At 33.6% G+C, this 19942-nt stretch overlaps 4 protein-coding genes and 1 long non-coding RNA gene across 10 annotated transcripts in view; 4 read left to right on the forward strand and 1 right to left on the reverse strand.

The window, feature by feature from the left end:
• LOC146917853 (uncharacterized) overlaps positions 1 to 4789 on the forward strand; it is a 31462-nt gene extending 26673 nt beyond the window's left edge. Inside the window, exons 10-11 of the mRNA XM_085716616.1 lie at positions 4149 to 4250; positions 4368 to 4789. Coding sequence (XP_085572742.1) covers positions 4149 to 4250; positions 4368 to 4398 — 133 coding nt within the window. The 3' untranslated portion in view covers positions 4399 to 4789. The remainder of the gene's footprint in view (positions 1 to 4148; positions 4251 to 4367) is intronic.
• Positions 549 to 4789, forward strand: LOC146917858 (uncharacterized). 3 transcript variants are annotated; one of them, XM_085716604.1, is made up of 4 exons: positions 549 to 2181; positions 2352 to 2438; positions 4149 to 4250; positions 4368 to 4789. In XM_085716604.1, the coding sequence occupies exon 1, from the start codon at positions 601 to 603 to the stop codon at positions 2167 to 2169; it is 1569 nt and encodes a 522-aa protein (XP_085572730.1). In that variant the 5' UTR covers positions 549 to 600; the 3' UTR covers positions 2170 to 2181; positions 2352 to 2438; positions 4149 to 4250; positions 4368 to 4789. The 3 variants fall into 3 exon arrangements, with proteins under 3 accessions (XP_085572730.1, XP_085572732.1, XP_085572729.1); XM_085716606.1 differs by lacking the exon at positions 2352 to 2438 and having other exon boundaries at positions 549 to 1267; positions 1691 to 2181; XM_085716603.1 differs by lacking the exon at positions 2352 to 2438.
• A 1205-nt stretch (positions 4790 to 5994) lies between these two features.
• LOC146917859 (uncharacterized) lies at positions 5995 to 6684 on the reverse strand. Its single transcript, XR_015013512.1, has 3 exons — positions 6545 to 6684; positions 6249 to 6301; positions 5995 to 6143 (listed from the first exon to the last, which is right to left on the reverse strand). It is a non-coding gene; the product is annotated as an uncharacterized LOC146917859 (long non-coding RNA).
• A 2624-nt stretch (positions 6685 to 9308) lies between these two features.
• On the forward strand, positions 9309 to 14083 carry LOC146917860 (uncharacterized). Of its 4 annotated transcripts, none has more exons than XM_085716609.1 (2): positions 9309 to 10829; positions 12036 to 14083. In XM_085716609.1, the coding sequence occupies exon 1, from the start codon at positions 9361 to 9363 to the stop codon at positions 10783 to 10785; it is 1425 nt and encodes a 474-aa protein (XP_085572735.1). In that variant the 5' UTR covers positions 9309 to 9360; the 3' UTR covers positions 10786 to 10829; positions 12036 to 14083. The 4 variants fall into 4 exon arrangements, with proteins under 4 accessions (XP_085572735.1, XP_085572738.1, XP_085572736.1 ...); XM_085716612.1 differs by having other exon boundaries at positions 9311 to 10829; positions 12052 to 14083; XM_085716610.1 differs by having other exon boundaries at positions 9311 to 10829; positions 12033 to 13886.
• A 394-nt stretch (positions 14084 to 14477) lies between these two features.
• LOC146917861 (uncharacterized) lies at positions 14478 to 16495 on the forward strand. The gene has a single exon (XM_085716607.1). The coding sequence runs from the start codon at positions 14637 to 14639 to the stop codon at positions 16332 to 16334; it is 1698 nt and encodes a 565-aa protein (XP_085572733.1). The 5' UTR covers positions 14478 to 14636; the 3' UTR covers positions 16335 to 16495.
• The last annotated feature ends 3447 nt before the right edge of the window (positions 16496 to 19942 follow it).

Genomic DNA, 19942 nt, shown 5'->3' on the forward strand with positions numbered 1-19942 from the left:
AACTAAGTTCATATGACTCCTATAAATTTAGTTCAGATGACGAGGAACAAAGAACAATTTATGATATATGGGAGGGTTAATAGTGTTTTACCCCTGTAATATAAGTCATTTCCGGTTTTCCCCCCTGTAAAATATTTTTTTTGGATTCCGTCCTTGTAACTTGAAGATTTTTGGGTTTTAGACCTTCATGAAAAAAATTTCCTTCTGTAATTTGAGGAAATTTCGGTTTACCCCCAAAATTTGAGGAAATTTCGGTTTACCCCCTGTTAATTTGAGCAAATTTCAGTTTACTCTCCTACCATATCATCGATTTTGTACAATCAAAATTCATGAAGGTCCAAAACCAAAAAAACTTCAAATTACAAGGACGGAATCCAAAAAAAAAAATTTACAGGGGAAAAACCGAAAATGACCTATATTATATTACGGGGTAAAGCACTATTAACCTTGTATGGGATGCACAGGTTCGAACCCTTGGACACCAACAAAAACAAAAAACTAACTAACATCCGACACTTGCTTAAAGACAGTTACACTGCTACACAATCAACGGTTTATTTGCCGAAAACCTACATCCAACGCTTGTTTGTGGGACACACAATGTTTCATTCTTCTTCTTCTTCGATGTTGCAGAGGTATTGTGTTGTTCCTGTTTCAAAAAAGTTTCATCCTTTTCAATTTCTGAATAACACCCATTTCTATTTCATTCCTTCCTTTTGCTTTTATTCTTCAACTTCAAACATTGATGTTGATGATGATGCTGTTTCATTGTTCAATCGCTTTCTCCGTAAGAATCCCACTCCACCTGCAATCGAATTCGGTAAGATTTTAGGTTCCCTTGTCAAATCCAATCATTACGACGATGTTGTTTCTGTTTCTCAAAAAATGGAATTTGAGGGAATTAAATCTGACTTGGTCAATTGCAATATTCTCATCAATTCTTTCTGTCAGTTGGGTCACATCCCTTTTGCTTTTTCTGTTTTGGCAAAGATTCTCAAAATGGGTTATCATCCTAATACCATAACCTTCACTACACTCATCAAGGGTCTATGTCTCAAAGGTCAGATTCATCAAGCCTTGCACTTTCATGATAAGGTTATTGCGATGGGATTTCATTTGGACCAAGTTAGTTATGGAACCTTGATTAATGGCTTGTGTAAAGTTGGTGAAACAAGAGCAGCTCTGCAATTGCTGAGACGTGTTGATGGGAAATTGGTTCAGCCTAATGTGGTAATGTACAATACGATTATTGATGGTATGTGCAAAGGTAAATTTGTTAATGATGCTTTTGATTTATATTCTGAAATGGTTTCTAAGGGGATTTCTCCCGATGTTGTTACTTACAGTGCTTTAATTAGTGGCTTTTGCATTGTTGGTAAAATGAAAGATGCAATTGATTTGTTTAATAAAATGATATTCGAAAACATCAACCCAAATGTGTATACTTACAACTCTTTAATGGATGGATATTGCCTAGTTAAAAAAGTGAATAAGGCGAAGAGTATATTCAACACTATGGCTCAGGGGGGAGTGAATCCTGATATTCACAGTTACAGTATCTTGATTAATGGGTTTTGTAAGATTAAAATGACGGATGAAGCCATGAATCTCTTAAAAGAAATGCATTGCAGAAAAATTATTCCTGATGTGGTAACTTACAATTCCCTTATTGATGGTTTGTGTAAATCAGGGAAAATCTCTTATGCTTTGAAGCTAGTCGATGAGATGCATGATAGAGGTGTACCACATGATATAATTACATACAATTCTATATTGGATGCTTTGTGCAAAAACCATCAGGTTGACAAGGCGATTGCATTATTAACAAAATTGAAAGACCAGGGTATTCGACCAAATATGTACACATACACTATTATTATTGATGGATTGTGTAAAGGTGGAAGACTAGAGGATGCACGACATGTTTTTGAGGATCTTTTAGTCAAAGGCTATAATATGACTGTCAACACATATACCGTTATGATCCATGGGTTTTGTAACAAGGGCTTGTTTGATGAAGCATTGGCTTTGTTGTCAAAAATGAAAGACAATAGTTGCATTCCAGACGCCGTTACTTATGAAATAATCATCCGTTCTCTGTTTGATAACAATGAAAATGATAAGGCGGAGAAACTTCGTCATGAAATGATTACAAGAGGTCTATTTTAAGACTGAAACTAGGTAAAATGCTTTCCTATATAAACATTGTTATATTATTTTTATATTTCAATTTGGTATCATCATTTCATTTTATGTACTTGCCTTTGCTTGTGGAAAAGACACTCTTTTTATTGTTTTTGTTAACCGTGTTTACCAAAACCTTTATATTTCTTGTATATCCTCCATTTCAGTTTCTCTATCTTATATCATATTACCTCATTGAGAGTTCCATCAATCAATTATGAAAGTTGTGCACCCTCTTATTTGCAGATTTGGATGTTAGTAATAGTATACCTTTCTGCTTTGAATTACATTTATTTATTTATTTATATTGTGTGAAACTTTAAATGATAGAAACTGTTTTATAGACTAATTTCAACAGAACGGCTGCCTTAACAAATGATTTTATTAGCCAGCATACGGGGAAGATGTACTTAGTCTGCTTGTTTAGCTAAATTAAATTGCTGCATAGTGAGTATCTAAGGCCCCATTTCAGCTTCAAAATCAACTTAATATGTCTTGAAAGAAGTACCGAGAGCTAGAAAGGTCTTGAAATATAGTTGTCCCCGCAGAATCTGTTTTGCTGCATAATTCTAATTTTTTCAGTATTGAGACAGAAGTTCTTAATCGTGATTGAACTTAAGAAGAAGTATCAGTTGTAGGAAAACAGGGTGATTAAGATTTGGCTTGATGAGCCTATCTTGTGGCTTCGAAATTGAATTGGCACAAAACAAGTAACGTCATTTATTTTATCTTAGTTATACTTGTAGTTCTACATAATTATAATCTTAGGAAGCTTAACTGTTTTAGAATGCTAAATTTAAGGCTGAAATGCTAAAACCTGAGTTGTAAACAATAGAGACAAGCTTGACATTTAATTGAAGTAAGCTAAAAATGAGTAACTAAGGTCTGGCCTTGAAATTGTTTGGTCACTAGAAATAGAGTTTAGAATTTAGAAATTGCATGCTGGTAGGAAGCATGATTCTATTTCCGGCATAATTGTTGATTTCGATGTTAAATTTGATTCTTGGAAATATTGTATGTTGTTTAAAGCTAATTGAATTCTTGCTTAAATGAAATCTATGTTTCGATACACGTACCGTTAAGTCATAGGTTACTTTTAATGTTTCTCGTCTTAAAGAATGTGATTATACATCTGGAACAGTGAAGGTACAGGCTTGAGTTGGGATCACAGTGGTTTTATCTTCATGGCTCTACCTCGACTAAGCCCTTTCACTGCATTGACTAACAAAATTGCCACCCTTGTTTAGTTCTCAATCGACTTTTTTGTAGAAAAAATTATTGAATGTTGTTGAGCAACTAATGTTGCCTTCTTAAAGAATGTGGCTATGCTTCTATCTTAGTTTAGATGCATATATCAGTTTGCAATGATGAACAATAGTAGTAATGTGGTTATGCTTCTTGAGTTCGGACCATTTAGTTTATGCTTTTCCTCTACCTATTTAGTTTTATGATACATGTTATGACTGTAGAGACACAATTGATTAATCCTGTGAAGCATCTTGTATTTGGCATCCTTGTGATTATGAGTTTCTTCTAGTGTTTTGTACTTTTGAAAATTTGGTCCATAGTTTCACTCCTGGAAGCAAATTGATTTTGCTCTCACTATAATTTGAGTGAAAACTGGTAATTATTCTCGAATTTCCAATTGACTTTTGAGGATCATAATTAGGATGTTGTATGTATGTAACTATAGTTGTAGGTGTATAATGACACATATTTCAAGAGCTTGTGACATAATAAGAACTTTATATACCAAAAACTATAGTAATAGAGCTTTCAATTTCAAATTTTCTGAGAAATAAACACGATCTTTACTCTACTTCTGCAAGAGCTTGTAACATTTTTTGAAGATATTTATCGATCATGATTCATTGAGAATTATCATGACAATGGTTTCTTATACTATACTATAATGCCGGTCTTGTGCTGTATTATGGCCCATCTAACTTGCAGTCATGATGCAGAAATCCACCACTTTCGGGGACCATGAAATATCTCTCTGAAAAAATTCCTAAGGATACTTCAAGCAAGGTGCGAATAAACCGCGATCTATACACTTATGAAAGGTAAAATTTCTGGAGTTCATGACTAATCTTGTTTCCTAGCTGCAATTTGATAACCATTCTTGTAGTAAATGAAAAAAAGAGGACTAACAAAAACAATATTTTTATATTTTATAACAGGATCATGGAGACAGCTCCAACATTTGCCTGAATTTTCTTTGGCATTGAAACCAGATGAATATCAACTTCCACCAGTGGACTCTTCTTGGAGAACAGAGAAGTAAAAGTGACACAAACTCATTCTAACCATCTCAATGGTGACCACTGATAAAAATACTATGAATTTTCAAATCTCAAAGAAATGTTAGCTTGTTTGAAAGGGCAAGTCAAAGAAGAGTTTGTTTCTTCTTCTTTCCATTCTAGTCAATAGGAAAAATAAACGATAGTATTTTCTCTGTTTGTTTCTCTCTGTTTTATTTTTTATTGTACTTTAATATAATTAAAAGATAGCTTGCAAATAGAGCTTCAAATGGCTTTGAATGAAAACATGCCACTCATGGAAGGGAACACAATATATTTACAATGCACGTTTTGGTCTAAAATATATACTGCAATTGTTATTACATATTATTCTGCAACAATTTTTCTCCAATTCTTTGACCATTCAGCTTGGTAATTTTTTTGTTTTTCCTTATTTAAACCATGCCTGTATTGCAAACTAGGTGTTTTTTCCCTTCAACTAATCTCTTTGAATTTTAAGCCTTTCTTCCCTTTATCAAAGACATCTATCTCTCTTTCTCTTGAGAGTAGTCTTCTTTTCTGATTCAACTACATTGATTTTCTCTTTTAGACACCTTTTCAATTTTTCCATCAACTCATACATCCCTAAACTGATTCAAGTTTTCTTATTTGGCCACTTGATGAAGTGAGACTTTAGACCTGAATATTTTTCATGTTAAAAAATATGGAGCCGAAATTTCTAGAAAATTTTCTTGATGGTCAATAGATGCATTATCTGATCATATCAGACATTGACTAAGATTAGGCAATGTGCTAAATCTGGGAAGTTTCTACACCGTGAAAGGCACATGCTAAATCTGAAAACATGCTCTATCAAAAGAGACACGACCATCTATCTGCATCGTATGAAAAAAAAATACAGATTAAACAATAAAAAACAAAGATTTAGTATTATGTTAAGAATTTTCTAAAACTAATGAACTCTTTAAGTGATGTTTTTATCATATGATGACAGTATCAACTACAACCCTTACTGTCAAATGTAAAATCTTTTGAAGTTTTTATCACATGGTTCGCAACTATAATTACAGCCACATATAGATAGGATTACATTTGCATTGGAGTACGGAAGGATTACTTAAATGTTACTCTGAGATGTTTTCTGCAGTGTTGTTAACATTTAAGTAATCTTTCCATACTCCAGTGTAGTATAATAAATATAGGCTGAAAGAGAACAGGGAGGGCATTCAGTATCAATGAGTTCATGTATGCAAATCTGCAGAAAATATCTCAGAAGTGACATTGATTTCTTTAACCTTGTATAATTTTCCAACACCATGAAAGTCTAACAAATGCTTATTCCTTGGTGTTACAATGATGACACTGCCAAGACCAAACCAATCAAATCCTCCAGCAGTTGCTTCTAATTGGTCTTTCTTGTCGACATCATCAAGAACGAGTAAAACTTTCTTTCGATGGAGTCTTGCTTTTAATATTGGAATCCCTTGGTTCACATCTTCCAACTTGATACTTCTCTCCCCAACTAACTCTAACAGCACTGTCTTTTGGATCTGCACTAAACTGTTCCTGCCTGACTTTTCTCTAACATTGGCAAGAAAACACGAACCTTCAAATTGTTCTGCTATCAAGTTGTATATAGCCAAGCAAGAGTTGACTTTTCTATTCCATCAATCCCATGAATTCCAAGCATGTTGACTTTGTTATCAAAATCAGGACCAATAAGCGACAGTACATTTCGAATTCTACCTTCCAATCCCACAGGATAATCAGCAATTTTCAAAAGAGGTCGATTAAGCTTACCGGAAACCTCGTCTGTGATCTTTTTGATGAGTACATGCTCATATACAACTCCCCTGACCCCTGCCATTGAAATTAAATACATCAAATTCATGGCAAGTTTCCTCTATGCACATAACAACTAGCATATTTATTTGGCGTGCCACATGAAAATATAGAATCTTATACAAACAATAACTTCCTTGGTTGACAATTATTGTTGTATACCACTTAATCATACATGATATGAATATTCAAATGAAGTCAAGAAAACATGAAACAATAAGCTGAATTATAAGCAACGAAACGAAGTTTGTTACCCATGTTTGAAAGGCCAACCAACCAAATCAGCTGCCTGTTGCAATGCCAACCTCCACTTTTGCACCATGCTCCTGTTCTGCCAATGCTTCTCCATAGCTTCCTCTTTGATGTCTTAGTTCTGATGGATCTACATCATAAAAAATAGGCCAAATTAACCTACCCTTTTCTTTTGTAAAACAATCAAGGATTTGAACAAGTTCATTCAAACAAAATGTGGAGGATGCATAGTTTCTAGAGAAAACAATGATGACCATCCTTGATTTCTGTATTGCATTGAGAAGTGAAGGCTTAATATCTTCTCCTTTTCTTAGACCATCATCATCCATGAAAGTCAACAGGGGTGTAACGGTTCGGTTTGGATTGGTTTTCAGTCAAAAAAATGTCCGAACCGATGAAATCTTCATCGGTTCGGATTGGTTCGGTTTTTACTGTTTTTCAAAAAAGAAACCGAACCAAACTAATCGGTTTGGTTCGGTTTGGATTGGTTCGGTTGATCGGTTTGTTTAATAATACAATTAAAAAAAATCATATTCTCACAAAAATATTTCATAGAACTTTGTATAATTGTATTTCATATTTTGTTTTTTCATGTTCTCTATTTTTCAAACAACTTTTCATAACTAACCTTACTCAATATTTCATACATATGATCCAAAATTCATTCATCCATCATTCTTCAAAAACAACTTCATCAAACTTAAATATTTCAATCATCCATGATACATACATGCATCATTCATCAACAAACACAAAAATTCCAAAAAGCACATCCTAATATTAAAACATAGTCAAAATAACAAATCAATGGCATAAACATGATAAAACTAACCAAGAGATAAACGATCACAGCGGTGGCCGGTGGTGATGAACAATTGGTTTGGTGTGGTTGATGGCTAGGGTTTATTTTTTAGTAGAAATGAAAGAGTCTGACCGATGAGATGAGATGAAGATAATGATGAGAGAAAGTGAATGGATTAAAAAGTATTTTATGTTGGACTTTAATTTTGGGATTAACCATAAGTTTGTGTAAGGTATGATAATATTAGTAAAATAAGGAGTGGAGTTATCATCGGATTGGTTCATCGGTTTCACGGATCTCGAAATGAAAAACCATGAACCAAACCAAACTAGATCGGTTTTGATTGGTTCGGATCGGTTTCAAACCGAACCAAACAAGGTCGGATATTTTTTCGGTTTGGTTCGGTTTGGACTTTTGGTTTCGTTGGTTTAGTCCGAACCGCTTACACCCCTACAACACACCCCTTTGACTCAATGCACTATAAAGATTGCCGGTAAAACCAGTACGAGTATCTTCACCGCGAAAACTAAAAAGATCGTAAGTGTATGTGATGGTAAAAGCAGAATAATATAGTATTGGATGCTCCATGATAATCAAACTTGCTAGATTCTATGAACAAAGATATTGTAGTTGTCTGATATAATAATAAACAGAAGGGTGCACACGCAAAAAGGTTGACCAATGGTACATACTATTCATAACATCTACTTCCTTTGTGGTTGCCAGAAACAGCATGAAAGCTACCAATTTCATTAAGATAATATATGCATATTTCTTCTATGAAAAGAAGACTGTCAAAACAAAGTAATGCTTGACCAACGCTTAGTTTCAATAGACAAAGAACTTCATCAACTATAATAAGTGGATTCTCTCTCGACTTCTCTCGACTTCTCAGCCAATAGGTCAAACCATTTTCAGTGTGTATTCTATGTGATTTTCAAAATCATGATTAATGAAATTAATTACTCCTAATTAGTAATTCAATCCTAATATACCTATGAATCAAACTCAATAAGTCATTGACCATGACTTATGGAACATTAAAAATATGACAGAATACTGACGCATTTTCCTCATATAGTACATGTATACAACAACAACAACCAAGTCTTATCCCACTAAGTAGAGTCGGCTCATATAGTATATGTATAATTATTTATTTTATTATAATCATATAAAATATCTTAGCTTCATTTGCGTCACTTATATAATAAGGTTAAGGGAAATGTTAACCAGTGCCCTGGGGCACTAGTTAAGGATGCTAAAAGAAGAAATTCTAAGTCAAAAAAGATACTTTTTAAGTTTTTAATGCATTGATTACACAAATATCAATGCAAATATTACTATATTTGCTTCCTTAACCAGTCCCCCGGGGGCACTGGTTAACATGACCCTGGACCTTGCATATTTTATGCATTGTCCCAACGAACTGAGCTAAGCTCACGACGACAGACAAGTTTAGAACATATTAAAGGTTTATTTGCTAAAAATCAGAATTTTTTAACATTAAATGAATTAAATATGAATTTTTTTTAAAGGAAAAAAGTTTAAGTTAGAAGTAACAAAAATTTGGATGTAGAAATCAAATTTTGAGATTATTTTTGACGGAGGAACTTAAGTAATGTTTTTAACACAAATGCAAAAAATTGTTCAAAAACTTAGTTTAAACATAATCAAACAAATTTGAATTTATTAGGAGACTAAAAAAACTATTAAAATTAAATGAAGACTAAACTTAGAAAATCCTAATTTTATAGGAACCAAAACCATATCTAAGCCTATGATATGTGTAACTCTAGTCTCTAAACTAGTTACATTTTTTAAGATAGTATTTAAACTATTTGACAAAAAACATATTTTTATACTAATAACAAAAAAATATAAAAAAATAAAACAAAATTGTTCAACCGGTGGACCCCAGCTTGTCAAAGAGTGGTAGAGTCCTAAACATCTCCCTCCAAGATTCTGCCAATATGTTTTCTCAAAAAAAAAAAAAAAAAAAAAGATTCTGCCAATATGTGTTCTTCTTCACTCTTCAGGTACGTTGTTCCTCTTTTCAATAAAACAAACCCTAATTTCATTCACTTTCTTCGCTTCTCTTCTTCACCTTCAACCATATACACTCAATTCCACAATAATCTTCATCACGAAAACGTTATTTCCCGATTCAATCGCTTAATCAATCAGATTCCAACCCCACCCATAAGCCAATTCGCCAGAATCTTAGCTTCCCTTGCCCTTTCCAATCGTTACTCCATTGCTCTTTCCTTTCATCAAAAACTTCACTTTAAAGGAATTAAACCCGATTTATTCACTTACAATGTACTCATCAATTGTTTTTCTCAACTGGGTCATACCCATTTTGCTTTTTCCTTATTTGCCAATATTCTCAAAAGGGGTTATTGCCCCGATATCGTAACGATAAATACACTCATCAACGGTCTTTGTCTTAAAGGCGAGGCTCGTAAAGCGTTGAACTTTTATGAGAAAGTGGTAGCATTGGGGTTTCAGCTGGATCGAGTTAGTTATGAGACGTTGATCAATGGGTTATGTAAGGTAGGAGAAACAAGAGCAGCGTTACGATTGCTGAGAGAAGTTAATGAGAAAATAGTTCAGTATGATGTGATAATGTATACCACGATTATTAATGGTTTGTGTAAAGATAAGTTTCTTGATGATGCGTTTGATTTGTATACTGAAATGGTTGCTAAGAGAGTTTCTCCTGATGTTTTTACTTTTAATGCGATGATTTATGGTTTTTGTGTTGTGGGTCGGTTGAAAGAGGCTATTGGTTTGTTTAATGATATGAAATTGGAAAACGTTGAGGCGGATGAGTATACTTTTAATACGTTGGTTGGTGCTTTTAGCAAGGAGGGAAATGTGAGAGAAGGTAAAGCCGTGGTTGCGGTGATGATGAAAGAAGGTGTGAAACCTGATGTTATTACTTATAACTCTTTAATGGATGGATATTGTCTGGTTAAAGAAGTGGACAAGGCTAAGAATATATTCAACACTATGGTTCAGAGGGGAGTGACTGCAAATGTTCGGAGCTACAGTATCATGATTAGTGGACTTTGTAAGGTTAAAATGATGGATGAAGCAATAAATCTCTTCCGAGAAATGCATTGTAAAGAAATAATTCCGGATACCATAGCTTATAGTTTACTTATTGATGGTTTTTGCAAATCGGGGAGAATCCCACATGCTTTGGAGCTTGTTGATGAGATGCATGATAAAGGTCAACCACCTAATATAATTACTTACAATTCTATCTTGTATGCTTTATGCAAAAACAATCATGTTGACAAGACAATTGCATTATTAAGAAAAATTAAAGAGAAGGGTATTCAACCAAATGCGTACACGTACACTATTCTTAGCAATGGATTGTGTAAAGATGGAAGACTAGAGGAAGCACGAGAGGTTTTTCCAGATCTTTAATCTTTTGATTAAAGGCTACCGTCTAGATGAAAGACTGGAATTAGGTAAGATGGTTCTCTTTGTTACACATTGTTATTTTGAATTTATATTTTAACTTTATGCCATCATTTCACTTTTTGTAGTTACCCCTACCTAATAAGAAACAAACTTTTGTGATTGTTGTTTTTTGTTTGTCAAGTGTGTTTATACTTAAAAAAACCGGGATATCTGTGAGTTTCAACTTGAGGGGAAGTGGTAGCATATATTAGTTAGTATTCTCTTGGAAATATTGTCGGGTTGGGATTTTACAGATTATAGATGCCAATATCTTATTTTCAACATATCTGAAATATTGGTCAATATCATATGCATTATAAAGAATGGAACTAACATCTCCTGTGTTGCACAATAATAGTTTAAAATCTGCATCTGAACTCCATGAATTGTAGCAGAAGTTGGTTTCCATTACTATAATTACAATAATTTTCATAATCACAATGTAGCTTTGAGTTCGTTTCCACCAAAATCTCTGCTATCTGCTTGAGTAATACTGCAATTTTAGCAAACTAGATTGTAAAATTGACTCTGTTGGATAGAGTTCCTCTTTTTCATCAGCATTGTTGATCCCTTGAATGCGGTACATTTTGAAAATGGGTTTTCTTTTGAACTTTTCCTTTTTCAAATATAGAAATATAATTTATTGTATTCTCTACATTATCCTTATTAAAGAAGTAACCTGTTTTGGCTTGGCTTATGTGTGTAATACTTAAAACGATTTTTTGTGTATGTATATCATGAACTTTATCATAAAAACTCATGCCTCTGGATATTGATTGCGTCCTAGAAATTTGACTTTACAAGTGCTTACATTTTATCCTACATCAAGGAAGCAAGTGTCATGGTCATATAAAAGTACAAACCAAAAGTATTTGTATATTCATCTACAAATGGTGGCTCAAATCCGATTCTTGTTATGGTTGATTGAGAATATAACATAATTTATTTGTCTGGTATTGGAAGTGTAGAACAAGGGTCACTTTCTATTTTTGCTTATGCAGTCTACGTTTTTTATTATCTGTCAAATTGTATCAAATTCTCGACTATAATGTGTTTAGTAGTACTTTGTGCTCAACATCTCAATAAATTTTAGTGTGTTTCTTAATTAAGATTTCAATATAGTATTTAATTGCTTCTTACCTTAATTTAAAGTAGTTTGAAGTAATTAAAACTAAGAGCATGGTCTAATGAGAATTAGGTAACTAATTAAGTAGGAAGTTGCTGAACCAGAATCTATTGCATGGGAAGCTAAGGAAGTTCCTTCCATTCGACATCAACGCCAGCATGAGTTCAGTCAAGGTAAGGGGGAAGATGTTCACTCAAAGGGATCTTGTGCATGGTAACCCGTATTGACTGTTGCATGAAATGTGAGGGGTTTCTTACTTCAATTCTAGCCTTCTAGGGTGCCTTATCTCAAGATATTTGGTAATAACCCATGTCTGAGCCTGGAAATTAAGGTTTAATGTTATTTATGGGGATTTGGATCCTCTCCTTCTCTGATTCTCTCCTTCTCCCTCCTTCTCCAATTTGTGTCTTTCTGCTGGATATTTGGATTTATATTGTAAAAACATTAGAATGCAAAAAGCACTTTATCAATGAGCAACACACTAAAAACGATGTCTTGTTCTTTCATTGCATGAAATCTGAAAGTGCATGTTAGAATCTGCTATGTCCTGTTCTGTGATTTCTCTGTATAAATTCAGTAGGAAACTCAATTTTTGGAAAAGTTATGAGCATGAGAATAGAAAGTTCACACATGTGTTTGGTGCAGATCGGTAGTAAGGAATAATATGATAAGAATTTAAATATGAGCTCTGTTTCTGCTGGATAATTGGTTTTCTGCATATTGAATGAATTAACCAAGTAGGATTCATCAAATTAGCATGAAACTTATGTGCTGTCATTAACTGCATTGCCTTAGGATTTCAATCCCTTGAAAAAAAAAACTTTTGAAAGAACTTCACGAGCATTACATTCAAGGGTGATGCTACCTCTCTGTTTTGAAATTACAATGATTCATTTGTTTTGTTGAAAGGTATATATATAGTAGGGGATAGAAAATCCACAGTTGTGTCAAGAGGACCCTTATTGGATAATCTTCTGACTGTTTTATATAAGTTTATATGTTGAGGGTATTGACATGTCATTGAGTTTGTTTTGTTTTGATTTAAGCTACACTTTTGCATTTTCTTTTCAAAGTTTTTTTTTTTTTACCTTGCATCTTCTTTGAGAATTTTTTTGTTGTTCAAGAACTGTAAGTTTTTGGTTTTGCTACATTTGTGTTATTGCTTGAAGAGTTAAAGGTTGTCTTCTCATTATTCCTCTTGCATGGACGATATTACATTTATGATTGATATGAAGCTTGAATTTTTGTCAAAATGAGAAAGAAAGTTGAGTTGACACTTTGGTGTCGATTAGATAAATATGATGGAAGGAATATAGCATTGGATATGGTAATTGCTAAACCAAGTGATTCTGGCTTATGGAAGAATTTGGTACAGCTGTGGCCTCACATGTGTTCTATGATTTGCTGGATTGTTTGAAATGGAGCTTGTGTTCGTGCATGGGATGACTGTTGGTTGGATAGATGATTTCAGTTCAAAGATGCTGAAAATAGTAAACCATCAAATATGCAAGACCGCAAGCTTACTGAGTTGGTGGATATTGATGGTAAGTGGAGATTGAATGAATTGTAAAAGTTTAGAATAACTCAAATCACCGGACGGTACAGATTTGAACGAACTTGGAACGTAACACCTTCATGACAGAATGACAATGACAATACAGTAAAGTGAAGATGGAGGGGTTTTCTGTGTCCGAATCACCGGAAACAGATCGTCTCCTGTGTTTTCCATCCTGCTCCTAATCCAACGGGTGAGGAGTTTTAAAGGAAAAATATAAAAATAGAAAGGTTGTCTTAAAGGGAGACCAACAGTTGAGATTGCAGCAGAATTGGCAGCATGAGAGGATCCGGATCCATGAATCACCTCCTAGAAGTTTGATGACAGATAAACCAAACAAATTGTTCAATTGAACATGATGATCCAAAACAAAACAAAACAAAATTGGGAAAAGGGAAAAGGATGCATGATTTGTGGAAGAAAATGAGTGAGGAATCTGAAGAAAGATATTATATCATTAAGTTTAAGGATATACTTATTGTTGTTACTGATTTGTTGTAATGTTAGAGCATTTAGTATCTTTCATAAATTTTTGGTACTTCTCAACTCAATTTTCACTCTCTTTTGCTCTTTAAGAAAAAGAATACCTCTCCTCCTTGTTAATTCAAATATAGCCATGTCAATCAACATTCCCTCAAATACTATAACCAGATAATTTGGAAATTGCACTTCTCCCATCAAAATTTGCTCACTCCCAACTAAAATTTCGAAAATACCCGGCGTGACTTAACTCACGCTGGTTTTTCACTACCATTTTCCTTCTCATCTTCTTTGTACTTTGATTTCATTTGTATCATGTGTTGCTTGTTTCCATGCACTAGATGACGATGAAGAATGATCTTCAAATAAAAGTATGTAATTCAATTTCAAAAAGAATATAGAAATTAAAAAAATTAATTTTTTGTCAAAAAAATAAAAAACTTATATCCTAGACTATGACAAAAAGAAAAATTTTTATGCTTAAAAAATTTTATACGTGATCCATAACGTTTGATGGTATCCATGTGAATTTTAACAGTGAAAAAGTGTATCGAAAGCGTGTAAAAATATGTGCAAGTAACCTTTCCATCGAAAACCTAACTACAAATCTCATTTCAAATTCAATAATTTCATTCTGCGACACATTACACAACAATGTCTCCTTCTTCTTCTTCAATGTTTCTTGGGTGCTTTGTTTTTCGTTTTTCTCTCTCTGTTCCAAAAAAGTTTCATCCTTTTCAATTCCGAAAATACCCCTACTTCATTCCTTCTTTTTGCTTCTCCTCTTCTTCAACCTTAACACCTCAATGCTATAATAACAATGATATCGTTGATGCTTCTTTATCCAAGTTCAATCGCTTGCTTCGTCAGAATCCCACTCCTCCCGACATCGAATTCGGTAAGATTTTAGGTTCACTTGTCAAATCTAAACATTACAACAATGTTGTTTCCTTTTCTCAAAAAATGGAATTTATAGGAATTAAACCTAACTTAGTCATTTGCAACATCCTCATCAATTCTTTCTGTCAATTGGGTCACATGCCGTTTGCTTTTTCTGTATTGACAAAGATTCTCAAAATGGGTTACGAGCCAGATACCATAACATTGAATACAATCATCAAGGGTCTTTGTCTCAAAGGTGACATCCATCAAGCATTGCACTTTCATGATAAGGTTATTGCGATGGGATTTCATTTGGACCAAGTTAGTTATGGGACCTTGATTAATGGGTTGTGTAAAGTTGGTGAAACAAGAGCAGCTCTGCAATTGCTAAGACATGTTGATGGAAAATTGGTTCAGCTTGATGTGGTAATGTACACTGCGATTATTGATAGTATGTGTAAAGTTAAACTTATTAATGATGCTTTTGATTTATATTCTGAAATGGTTTCTAAGAGAATTTTCCCCGATGTTTTCACTTACAATGCTTTAATTAGTGGCTTTTGCATTGTTGGTAAAATGAAAGATGCAATTGGTTTGTTCAATAAAATGACATTGGAAAACATCAACCCTGATGTGTATACCTTTAATATATTGGTTGATGCATTTTGTAAGGAAGGAAGGGTAAAAGAGGCTAAAAATGTGTTAGCTATGATGATGAAGCAAGGCATTACACCCGATGTTGTTACTTATAACTCTTTAATGGATGGATATTTCCTAGTTAAAGAAGTGAATAAGGCTAAGAGTATATGCAACACTATGGCTCGGGGGGGAGTGAATCCTGATATTCAGAGTTACAGTATCTTGATTAATGGGTTTTGTAAGATTAAAATGACGAATGAAGCCATGAATCTCTTTGAAGAAATGCATTGCAGAAAAATTATTCCTAATGTGGTAACTTACAATTCCCTTATTGATGGTTTGTGTAAATCGGGGAAAATCTCTTATGCTTTGAGGCTTGTCGATGAGATGCACGATAGAGGTCAACCACCTAATATAATTACTTACAGTTCTATATTGGATGCTTTGTGCAAAAACCATCAGGTTGACAAGGCAATTGCGTTGTTAACAAAGATGAAAGACCAAGGTATTCAACCAAATATGTATACATACACTATTCTTATTGATGGATTGTGTAAAGGTGGAAGACTAGAGGATGCACGGAATATTTTTGAGGATCTTTTGGTCAAAGGCTATAATATAACTGTCAACGCATATACCGTTATGATCCATGGGTTTTGTAACAAGGGCTTGTTTGATGAAGCATTGGCTTTGTTGTCAAAAATGAAAGACAATAGTTGCTTTCCAAATGCCGTAACTTATGAAATAATCATCCGTTCTCTGTTTGATAACGATGAAAATGATAAGGCGGAGAATCTTCTTTGTGAAATGATTATGAGAGGCCTATTGTAAGACTGAAACTAGGTAAGATTTATTCTATTTATCTATTGTTATATTGTATTTATATTTAAGCATATAGAGTGTAATAAGTTATGAAAGTCGCACCTAATTTTGACAAATGACTGCATATAATCATGGAGTGAAATTAAAATAAACTTATTTTGTTAGTATGAGATCGCAGAAATTTTGGAATCTGCATGATGTGTGCTTTTTAGATATTTTCCTATAAGGAAAGGTGAAGAGAAGTAATGAAAGGCTAATAGTGATCTGTAAAGTCTAGGGAGGACTGCTTTTCCCCTCTCCAATACCTTATGAGATGCTAGTATAAATCGAACTATGATAGGTCGTCACTAGGTATGAGTGGATGTGCATTCTTTGATTTTTGGGCACATTTTGCATTGATGGGAAAAGGTTCAACATTATCTGAGCATCATTCCTATTGAATACCTCATTTCCCACAGTTATGCAAAGTTATTTTGATTTGCGAAAGGTAAGTTTGAACATGGCTGAATCCAAGTCTGAGCTTTTGAAAGGTCTGTCATATTCTGCATATACTCATTTCTTGAATATGGTTCATGGTCAATTACCTTTGATGAAACATTTGTGTATATAGTATCTTCTCTTGATATACCATAAATATGATGAATGGTTTAGGATGGCAGCACCTGCTCACCTTTTTAACAATGACAACCTCTCATATTCATGAATATGGTTCATGATTCACCTTTTTTTGAAAATACATGTGTTTTCATTTTTTGAAATATCTATTTTAGTTGATGGCCTAAGCTGCACTCTTAGACTTATAGCCTCTAGGCCAGCAACAACTGTGATTTGATATGCGTTTTGGTGAGGTTTGCAATGTGCATCAAGCCATGAGCTGCGACCATGAGAAGTTATTAAATCTTTCCTAGGCTTGCTTCTTATTCAAGTAAACTAATTCCTAGAATTCGAGAAATCTATCAGCGTACAAAAGATGAGTAGATTTAGAAAATAGTGTACAAATTTGGTTTTACAAAACAACTTTTAGTCTTCACTCTTCACTTCAGTGTAACCTATCCATTTTGTTTCGCTTGACTCCTGGTATTATTGATTATGCATTTTGCATAGATGATATTAGTTTTATGATTGATATTAAGCTTGAATTTCTGTCAAAATGAGAAAGGAAGTTGATTTGAGTTTCTGGGTTGATATTAAAGGGATCATGTGTGTTGATGATATAATTACCTAGCAGTTGTTGAGAAAGAAAGTCGATTTTTTTTTTTTTCAAAAAAAGAAGAGAAAAAGTCGAATTCTTTTCGTTTTGGTTTGAATGATTCAATAATTTTGAATCTCTTCGAACTGTTGAATTTTAATTAGTAATTTTCTGTTTTGAATAAATCCTTATTATTAGGGAGCAGTTACTTTGAGTTGTTTAATTTGTATTTTGTTTCAAGTATGCTCCACGTTTTAGGATGTGGTAGTGGGTGGTTATTTTAATTCCTATGTAAAAGGCTACATATGCCTGTCCTGGTTTTTGCTTTTTCGATGAATTCAGTTTTTCCTTTCTCATATTTTTGTTATAAGTATCTGTGAGTGTTTCTACATTTGGTATCAGAGCCTTGTATTTATCCACCTTACCATCTGCATTGAGCTTTGTCTTATACACCCACTTTACTCCAATAGATTTCTGCCCCTTTGGAAGATTTGTTAATTCCCATGTATTGTTTTTCTCTATTGATTCAATCTCCTCATCCATGGCCTTCTGCCACTTCGACTCTTTGACGGCATCATGAAAAACAATAGGATCATGGTCTGAAAATAAAGCAAAATGAGAAATTGAATCATCAATTTGATTAACTCCACTAATCACATAATCTTGCATCCATGCTGGCCTTGTTCTTGTACGTTGGAGTCTAGACTCATTTGAAACTGCATCTTCCACTTCTACTTGTGAATTTAGTGAGGGAGCAGATGGTGAATCTGTGATAAGTGAACTTGAAGGCTGTGAATTTGGTGAGGGAGCAGATGATGAACCTGTGATAATAGAACTTGAAGGCTGATCATGTTTTTCTTCTTCAACTTCATCATCAGTTACTGAAATGTACTCTCCGGTGCTATTAACATTCCACTTCCATATTTTGCTTTCATCAAATACCACATCTCGACTAATTATTATTTTTTGTGTGACCGGGTTGTACAACCGATAAGCTTTTGAATGCTCGCTTACACCAAGAAATATACATTTTTCGGTTTTAGCATCAAACTTTTTTCTTTTTTTTTCTCTTTTTTCTAACATGAGCCTAATACACGGCCGTGGGAGTCTTGTTGCTGCAACCAGTTCTGAGTTTGGTTCATGATGTTGGGGAAGAAATTGAAGAGGAGCCTAATACAGATGTGGTTGATAGACAATCTATGTTACTGCTTCAAACGGGATGTAAAAGAGAGTAAATTGAATCTGACATGGGCAACAAGAACTCTGTTCATGTGCCTGCAACAACAATAATCCCTTTTAAGTAAATTTATGTATAGAATACTATGCTTTTGTATATATTTGCAGCACATTTGTGTATCTAATACTATGTTAACCACCTAATGACAATGACAATGTGGTTTCTGTTTGTTAACCACTTCTTAGAAATCTGATGACAGATAAACGAAACAAAATTTTCAATTGAACAGGATGGATCAAAACCGAAGAAAATTGGGAAAAAGGATGCATCATGTATGATTTGCGAAAAAATGAATGAGAAATCTGAAGAAAGATACTAAATAATTAAGTTTAGGCTTATTGTAATATTAGAGATTAGTAGTATTTTTCATAATTTTTTTGTACTTGATTACAACTCAATTTCCACTCTATTTTGCTCCTCATATTTCTCTTGAACTGGATCCACTAACTTTGAATTTGAACTTTAGCTGTGATACCCTCGTGATTTTGAAATATAGTATATTTCACATCATAATAAATATAGTATATTTCAAAATAGTATATTGAATGAATATACCAATCGCCGTATTCCGACTTCTGTTGGCCGCATCACAACCATTATTAAATTCCTCTCTTTTTCCTCTACAAAAGCCCTCAATTTATTTCTAGATTGGAGAAGTTTAATTGATGACCACTGTATTGGAAATCATCTCCGCCGCGTCGGGAAAGCTACATGCGACTGTTTCACTTCCTTTCTTTTTACTTGGGCAAAATGTTAAGAGTTTTTGGTTGAAAGGAGTGCTACACATTCATTGGAATCATTATCTTGAATGAGGTAAATCTATAAACACATGAAATTTTGGGACTGATTTGAGCTAGGAAGTAGTTGGTATTAGATTTCAAATTTTGGAGGTTCCTTTAGAAAAATACTGATTGGGTATTTTAGCAAATATGTAATATCCCTTTTTTTTTTTTCTTTTTCTTCCAGTCGTTGTACATATGTTTCTAAAGCATTCAAATAATTACTATTACTATTATTTTTATGCTCAAATTCAGTGGAAATTATATGTGGCTCCTATTCTACTTAGAGGCCAAGTTGATTCTACATAATTGTTACTTGTGATCAGCTAATTTAGCTTGTGGCAAGTTTTCTAAATTATATTATGGAAAAAAAAACCATACTTTGTTTAGAAAAGCTAATTTTATTTCATTC

Source organism: Medicago sativa, chromosome 6, assembly GCF_051527215.1.
Source record: "Medicago sativa cultivar Bolivia chromosome 6, Bolivia_mono, whole genome shotgun sequence".
Taxonomy (NCBI): domain Eukaryota; kingdom Viridiplantae; phylum Streptophyta; class Magnoliopsida; order Fabales; family Fabaceae; genus Medicago; species Medicago sativa.